General features: G+C 46.6%; 1 protein-coding gene across 1 annotated transcript; it reads left to right on the forward strand.

Annotated features, from left to right (window-relative positions):
- Positions 1-6,743: 6,743 nt before the first annotated feature.
- LOC120989675 (E3 ubiquitin-protein ligase MSL2-like) lies at positions 6,744-8,686 on the forward strand. Its single transcript, XM_040417927.1, has one exon. The coding sequence runs from the start codon at positions 6,842-6,844 to the stop codon at positions 8,375-8,377; it is 1,536 nt and encodes a 511-aa protein (XP_040273861.1). The 5' UTR covers positions 6,744-6,841; the 3' UTR covers positions 8,378-8,686.
- Positions 8,687-8,946: the final 260 nt, after the last annotated feature.

Raw genomic sequence — 8,946 nt, forward strand, 5'->3', positions numbered from 1 at the left:
GGATTAACCCTTGCTATTTTGATCGAGAATTGACCCTGAACTGTTTGACTTATCTGCCTTCCATTCTGACAGTTGTAGACCTTCTTGGTTATTAGACCCAGGTCTGCCCCTGACTCCATCTCTCCTCCGGCTCTGAAATTACTCTCTGATTATCGAACCCCCTAGCTTCTCTGTTTCCTCTTACACCTTTTACTCCACCAGTTAGCGGCTACACTGCAGCCGTAGTGGGGTTAAAATGTGAAGCCTTGTGAGTTCTATAGTTGCCTACAGAAAGTCTGATCATGGAAGAGCAATTACTTACATTACCATTACAGAAGCAAGTGTTTTCTGCATTTTTTTTCTTTGTATTTTTGAATACTTTTGAACATTTTATGTAACTTTTTACACTAAGGAAGGGTCACATTGGAATACTTCCATATATGCAGTGTATAATGCAGAACTCATAAACAGCCTATAAAGCCCAGACTTCTATAGGCCCCCTGATGCCAAGGAAAACCATCAGCATGTGTCACAGTTGAAAAAAAGGTGGGGACAAACATAACTTGTCCCTCCTTCTAGCTAGATGCTGCTTTTGTAGCAGAGTAGCAGCTTTAATGTACACTGAAACCTGTCTTTTGGAAAATGATTGAGATGTTCCTGAGAAAAAAAGACCTCCACAAAATGTGGAACACACACAGCCGGTATCCGTGTTGTGGGTTCGTGATTTGCATACCTCAAAAAAGGATATGGTCATGTGCAGGAGGCCTCATAGTGTAAATATTGGTTAACATACTTTGCTATTATAGTTCATATAATTCAGTTTTCAGGAGCCGTGCTCGGTATTGGCATGTCCACGGGCCGACAGTCTGGAATTTTTTTTACCTCTTTTAGGCTTAGAAAATGGTCTAAATCTACGCCAGCAAGGTAGCTTGTGCACATTTACACAGGCAATGGATATGCGATGGATACGCCGAAGTTATGTAGAGGCCTGCATGACTTAGGTGCAGCCAGTTATTATGACTGACGTCTAAAACAGTGGTCTTAAAAATGACCCCCTAAAACTCTGCTCGTTTGCAGCATATACCCATACACCAATCTTGATTCCTCTGCACTGGAGTAAGATGTGCCTAATTTATTAAAAGGCACATGCATTGTCACGGAAGGGGAGAGCGTGCACAGCCCTGAGCTCAACCCACACCTCTGTCCCTGCCTACTTGTACGGTCCGCCCTAGGCGATGGTGTACAACTGGACGATGTTCCCTAAACTGAGTACGTCCTTGACTCACAGCAGCCCAACTCAGCTGAGCACCGATCATCATTATCGGCGCTTGGCTCTCCTGCAGCTCGCCTGCTGTCTTGGAGTCGAGGATGCAGGCTACTTCCCTGTCCCTCTCCTTGCGCACGGTGCCGGCAGTGCTGCGAAGGAAGCGCGTGTCGCCGAACCCTCATTACATGCATCTTATTAAATTTGGTGTATCTCTGACAGTACGTACACCAGAAACTGAAACTTGAGCTATAACTTACGCCAGTTTCTGGTGTAACTAAGCCCTGCCCTCTTGTTTAGCCCCACCTTCTTTCTTACCACTTTATAAAATGTGCGAGAAGCTCAAAAAGTCTCAAATTATGGCACAAATATACAGAGCGCCATAATTTCTGACTTTTTTACACTATAATAGTGGAAATAGCTTAAATAAATGCCCCTCTTTATTTTTCTTTTTTATGGTTGGAAGTTGGAGCCATGCTATATTACACTGTGTTAAGCTCTCCCACTACTATTTGTATAAATAAGGGTCCAGTCACACGTCCATATGTGTTTTGCGGATCCACGGATCCGCAAGACACGGACATCGCCGGCACTTACTAGAAAATGCCTAATCTTGTCCGCAATTGTGGGCAAGTATAGGACATGTTCTATTTTTTCCGGGAACAGAATTGCGGACCCGGAAGTGCAGGTCCGCAATTCCGGATCCGGGCAGCACATCGTGCTGCCCCAAAGAAATTAGGTCAATTTACTTTGACAACATTTTCCTACTAAAGGAGTCGTCCATGATAACACAGGAAGGGTTTAGGCTGGCAACGTGTGTCACGCCACATGAAAATCACATAACATTTAATCTGATTGTCAATGATGTCGCAGCATGGCGCGCAACAAGCAACACTGTTTGGTTTGCTTGGTGCAAGTCGCACAAGACTTTGCTATCATAGAATACAATGCAATTTAAATGTGACTGTGACATACTTTTCTGCAAGTTGGTTGTGTTTTTAACGCCAAATCACAGCTCTAAAATAGTCACACGACAGCAAGTTGTCACACAATGTTTTTTGGTACATGACTTTTCTGACTTGCTGTTGTGTATGACACGTTGCCATTAGGCCGGTCATTTTGGACCAGGACGCGCTAGTCATTAAAGCGTTAAGGAGGATTCATATTTCAGTGAAGTGGTTAAATAACCTAAACAGATCCGTTCACGAATCAATATCTCTGGTTAGCCAATACCAAATTCGTATTCTCAGACTCTCTGGGACTGGCATACAGTTACAGGTTATACGTATGCCAATTTGAGGATTATGGAAAAAGAGGTAAATCAGTGCACTGTAAAGTTTTAGAACTGAGAGAAACCCCCTGGCATATAAGAAATATGCTGGCATGTGTCTAGTGACAGCCTCCTCAGCTTGCTAATTATGACTGTAAAAATCCAGGTGAATGACAGTCGCTTAAATAGTAATTCTGTTCTTTGCAGCTGCAGCTGCTTGCTGGCTTAATGCTGTAATTGATAGATGCTGCCAGTCGCTTGGGCGGATGGAAATTAATACTTAAATTGCCATTGTTAGGGGGCACGATCACGTCATCTCTTTTACATTTTTCATCGTGAAACTGGTAAAAGTACATGTTTATTCTCAAACAGAAAATCAACTTGCAGAGGCAAGGCAAAGCAATCAGGAATATATTTATGTAGTGAAACAAGGCTACAGACAAATAGAGGGTAGACCATCTAAATTACATCTCATCAAAGGCTGTGAAATGTGACAAGAAGCAACTGCTAATGCTGGAATATTGATGGATATGCTTGATAGGGAAGTCTGAAACAGTGATAGTCAGTTCTCAGTGTTTGCCAGCGAACACATGCGGGCTGCCATCTTTAGTAAGGTAGACTCACCCGTCCGGCGATGCACAGGTAAGCCCTTACCTATGCCTGTGCCGGGAGCCGGTCTGAAATCAAATGCAGTCACCGGGAGCAGGCAGTTCCGAGAACAGCCCGATGAAGGCCCCCGGCGGCTGTTCTCGAAACTGCCTGCTCCCGGTGACCGCATTTGATTTCAGGCTCCCGGCACAGGTAAGGGCTTACCTGTGCATCACCGGACGGGTGAGTCTACCTTACTAAAGATGGCAGCCCGCATGTGTTCGCTGGTGAGCACTGTGAACTGACCATCACTGGTCTGAAACCCTCTCTTTCTGAAGAGAAACTTATTTTTCATATTCTCTGAGGAAGAAGAAAATAGGCAAAAGTTAACCTACATGATTTTTCTACATCCACTTCTAGGCAGTCATACTGTGGCCACATTTCAATGTCCATGACTATAGTTTGTGGTTATCTAGAAACTAATCTGCAAGGCTGCTGCTTCCATAGTAATATATTTCATGTTCACACTGGAACATGGCATCCCTATGGACAAAATGTTATCAGGGTAGAGATCACCATGGCCACACAACCATGTTTTGCAAACATTTTTATAATAAAAGCCTGATTATATATCTATATATAAATGTACATACAGGTGAAACTTGAAAAATTAGAAAATCGTGCAAAGTTCATTTATTTCAGTAATGCAACTTAAAAGGTGAAACTAACATATGAGATAGACTCATTACATGCAAAGCGAGATATTTCAAGCCCTTATTTGGTATAATTTGGATAATTATGACTTATAGCTTATGAAACCCCAAAGTCACAATTTTGAGGTACCCTTTGCTCAGGGGGTATGGATTAATTAGATGACTAGACTGTGACACTTTGAGCCTAGAATATTGAACCTTTTCACAAAATTCTAATTTTAAGCTGCATTAATGCAATTCCTTTTAATTTCAATTACCGAAATAAATGGACTTTTGTACGATATTCAAATTTTTCGAGTTTCAGCTGTAGTACTATGCACAAGTGTTACAATGTACGATGCTGTACTTGGTGAGCAGAAAGAAGGCCGTGGTGTTACTGCGAGCGCCAGTGCCTTCTCAAACAGCTGATTGACGTATCAGATCCCCACAGATCAGATACTGATGACTTATAGGTTATAAGCATAAAAGTCTCGGAAACCCCTTTAACAAAATGCTAAGTAAATTAACAAATGACAAAATCTAAATCAAACCTTTATTTGGTGTGAGCATTCTTTGTCAGCAAACCAGTATCAATTCTTTTAGGTACACTTGCATAAAGCTTTTGAAGAAATGTGGCAGGGAAGTTGTTCCAAACATCTTGAAGAACTAACCGCAGATCTTCTGTGGATATAGGCTTGCTCAAATTCTTCTGTCTCTTCATATAATCCCATACAGACTTGATGATGTTGAAATCAGGGTTCTGTGGGGGCCATATTATCACTTCCAGTACTCCTTGTTCTGCTTTACTGCTTCAGCCACCCCAATAGGGTACTTGTAAGAAACTTACCTGTCTGGGCTTCAGTGGCACGATCCTGAGCCTAGATGCAAGCATGCCAGGAGAGATGTACTGTTAAACCACCCCACTGGTGATACAGCAGCATCATTAGCAACAGGATGCAATGCTCTGTTTCTCCCTGTAGCAGGCATGCGCTGGGGGAGATTAGCAGTGGGCTGATTTCTCAGCTGCTCTATTACTATGTGCTAGTGTTTCTGACTAATGGAGCGCCAAGTCATGGACCTATCGGGGTCTGAACCAGGGACTTGGCACTCTATTTAAACCCTTCCTGGCCATACACCAGTGCCAGTTATAGTCTCTGACTCACTAGTTGTGTTCCTGGTTTCTTGTTCCTGTGCGTATTGACCACAGCTTGTCTTCTGACCACTCTCTGTCTCTCATTTGGTACTGCATAGCTTGTCTGGTTCTGACCCATTTATGTACAACTCTGGTATTGTGTTTGCCTGTCTTTGTTCTTTGTCCATCTCTGCACTTAAATAGCATAGGGACCGTCAACCAGTTGCAATCTACACTGCGTGCAGAATTATTAGGCAAATGAGTATTTTGACCACATCATCCTCTTTATGCATGTTGTCTTACTCCAAGCTGTATAGGCTCGAAAGCCTACTACCAATTAAGCATATTAGGTGATGTGCATCTCTGTAATGAGAAGGGGTGTGGTCTAATGACATCAACACCCTATATCAGGTGTGCATAATTTTTAGGCAACTTCCTTTCCTTTGGCAAAATGGGTCAAAAGAAGGACTTGACAGGCTCAGAAAAGTCAAAAATAGTGAGATATCTTGCAGAGGGATGCAGCACTCTTAAAATTGCAAAGCTTCTGAAGCGTGATCATCGAACAATCAAGCGTTTCATTCAAAATAGTCAACAGGGTCGCAAGAAGCGCGTGGAAAAACCAAGGCGCAAAATAACTGCCCATGAACTGAGAAAAGTCAAGCGTGCAGCTGCCAAGATGCCACTTGCCACCAGTTTGGCCATATTTCAGAGCTGCAACATCACTGGAGTGCCCAAAAGCACAAGGTGTGCAATACTCAGAGACATGGCCAAGGTAAGAAAGGCTGAAAGACGACCACCACTGAACAAGACACACAAGCTGAAACGTCAAGACTGGGCCAAGAAATATCTCAAGACTGATTTTTCTAAGGTTTTATGGACTGATGAAATGAGAGTGAGTCTTGATGGGCCAGATGGATGGGCCCGTGGCTGGATTGGTAAAGGGCAGAGAGCTCCAGTCCGACTCAGACGCCAGCAAGGTGGAGGTGGAGTACTGGTTTGGGCTGGTATCATCAAAGATGAGCTTGTGGGGCCTTTTCGGGTTGAGGATGGAGTCAATCTCAACTCCCAGTCCTACTGCCAGTTTCTGGAAGACACCTTCTTCAAGCAGTGGTACAGGAAGAAGTCTGCATCCTTCAAGAAAAACATGATTTTGGGGCGCGCGCGGGTCACCTGGTCGCCTTTCCCGCCACTGGGGGCGCGGCTGGACCGGAGATTGGGGCCGGGCGCGTTCGCGACGTCATCGGCGACCCCTCCCCCCCTCCTGGACAGATGCAGTGGTGCCGGCGGTGGCCGGGCGCCCCCCGGCGCACGGCGCCGTCTCCTGGGGGCCCTCGGGGGTCCGCGGCTCGTCTTTGTGCTTCAGGCCTGTTGTCTGTGCGCGGTGCTGGGGAGGAGTGGCGGGCCGGAGCCGCTTCCTGTCGTCCGCGCACGGGAGGCCTCGCTGCGCCGCGGCCTAGATTTTTCGCCCTTGCCGGAGGCCTCGTCTCTTCTCCATGGATGTGACCGCCCCGCACGGAGGGGCAGTGTGGACCCTGGAGCGCCGGCACTGAGGATGGGGACCCCGGCGCCCGTGCACTGGAGCCCGGGCCTTGAGTGGCGTGTGGCGCCCCCCGGAGACGGTGACCTGGGGGTGGGGAGCCGGGGGGAGCCGCCTGGTTCTGTCTGCTGGGGCCCGCGCCTGGAGGCGGTCTGCGGTGAGCCCAGTGGGTGCCACCTCTCTGTTCATCTCAGCGAGCCGACTGGTGCTGGGCTGCGACCCCGGGGACCCGCGGGCTGCCGCCGGGATCTGCAGGGTGCTGCCCTTCTTCGGGCAGGCCCTGGCCTGCTGTGTGTGCGGAAATTTGCTTGAAGACCCTGTATCTCCAATCAATTCAACTTGTCAGCATTATGTGTGCAAGCAGTGCAAGGGTAAAAAGATGATGATGAAGCCTTCCTGCAGCTGGTGTAAGGACTACGACCAGTTTGAGGAGAATAAGCAGTTGGGCATCTTGGTGAGCTGCTACAAGAAGCTATGTGAGTACATCACACACACACCGCTGGCACGGGACGTATTAAGTACCATGGAGTGCTCGGCTGACATTTTGGCATTTCTTCCTGAGGAAACTGTGGAAGAATCTACACCCGAGGAAGAGCAGGGGAGAACTTCTGGGCCCCCCTCACCGCTGTGTCCTTCTCATTCTCCTTTACCCTCTAATTCAGAACTGGCAACTGAACCAGAAGCAAACCTCTGCCCCATCCCCCAAGACGCACCAGATCTCAATAGTGAGTGCACAGTTGCTAATGGTTTGCCCAACTGCAATGGACTATCGTCTGAAACTGATCTTGCTGTAAATATCCCTACCCCTGAGAGCCCCGGCCCCATCGACCTTTGTTGCACACCTGTCGATATTAAAACGGAGGACCTGTCGGAGAGCCTAGAGACGGTCTGTGACCAGGTTTCCACAAGTGACTTATGTTCAGCTGGACTTGATATATGTGGTTATAACGATGATCTTAAAAGCAGTGATCCTCTGCTTCTTAGCGTCGAGGAAGTTCTCCAGAGCCTCGAAACGGTTTCCGGTTCCGAAGTCACGGACTGCGACCTGCAGCATGCTCTGGACACGTCCGTGTCAAATGGAACGTTTTTGGATATTTGCCCACAGCCGCTTACACATGCTGTCCTGTTGTCCGACAGCCACGCTCCCCCTCTTGGTGTCTCCTGTACAGCTGCAACCCTAAAAATGGTGAAAACTAACCGCAAGCGGTCTCGTTCAGAGAGTGACAGTGAGAAAGTCCTGCCACTGCCCATTTCCAGCATTATCCTCGGGCCGGCGATAGGTTCCCAGACTCCTTTTCTACTAACTCGGGAAAACAGAAACTTCTTTCAGCCTATTGTTACTGTCCCCAATGGGGGTAGCTCCTCCAAAATTAGCAAGACCATTCTTTTATCGAATAAAACCTTGAAGAAAAATCCGGAGCACATGCATAAGAAAACGCATCCGAAATCCAAGCCACCATTGCTGAAAACAAAGGACAAGGTAAAGGAGAAACTCTCCAGCAATAACGTGGTCCCCGGGAGCCCGACAAAAACTGTGTATAAAAAGCCACCTGAGAAGAAAGGCTGCAAATGTGGACGTGCTACTCAAAATCCAAGTGTTCTTACCTGTCGGGGCCAGCGATGTCCTTGCTATTCAAATCGGAAAGCGTGTCTGGACTGCATTTGCCGTGGCTGCCAAAACTCTTACATGGCAAATGGGGAGAAGAAGTTGGAGGCGTTTGCTGTGCCAGAGAAGGCTTTAGAACAGACCCGGCTCACTTTGGGCATTAACGTGACCAGCATTGCGGTACGCAATGCCAGCACGAGCGCCAGTGTCATTAATGTTGCGGGCTCTCCTGTAGCGACTTTTTTAGCTGCCAGTCCCCACGATGACAAAAGCTTAGATGAAGCGATAGACTTGAGATTTGACTGTTAATAGAGCCAGCCATCCCTGGCTGTTTAGGGGGCAGGAGAATGGTTGCAGTTTTATGGCAGCTATGGTTCTGTCGGGTTTCCTTGCCAGAGCTTCTGCATATAGATCACTTGTATCAAGTGTGTTTATTGCTAAGTTATGTGTTCATGTTTGTGGGGTCGGGAGGGGTGGATGGGACAATGAATTGTAACCCTAAAGTCTGTCAGTTTTCTATTTCTTCAGTCTGAGGGTTGACTCGAAGACTTATGTTTTTTTTTTTTTTTTTTCTCTGATGCACCTGATTTATAGAAAATGATCTTTGGCAAGAAAGAGCAACCACGCAAAAAAAAAAAAAAAAAAAAAAAAAAAAAGAAAAACATGATTTTCATGCAGGACAATGCTCCATCACACGCGTCCAAGTACTCCACAGCGTGGCTGGCAAGAAAGGGTATAAAAGAAGAAAATCTAATGACATGGCCTCCTTGTTCACCTGATCTGAACCCCATTGAGAACCTGTGGTCCATCATCAAATGTGAGATTTACAAGGAGGGAAAACAGTACACCTCTCTGAACAGTGTCTGGGAGGCTGTGGT

Source organism: Bufo bufo, chromosome 2 (assembly GCF_905171765.1).
Source record: "Bufo bufo chromosome 2, aBufBuf1.1, whole genome shotgun sequence".
Taxonomy (NCBI): Eukaryota; Metazoa; Chordata; class Amphibia; order Anura; family Bufonidae; genus Bufo; species Bufo bufo.

Bases quoted from the DNA above. Each gene is read 5' to 3' on its own strand.
- LOC120989675 (XM_040417927.1), top strand. From the start codon at position 6,842: ATGATGATGAAGCCTTCCTGCAGCTGGTGTAAGGACTACGACCAGTTT.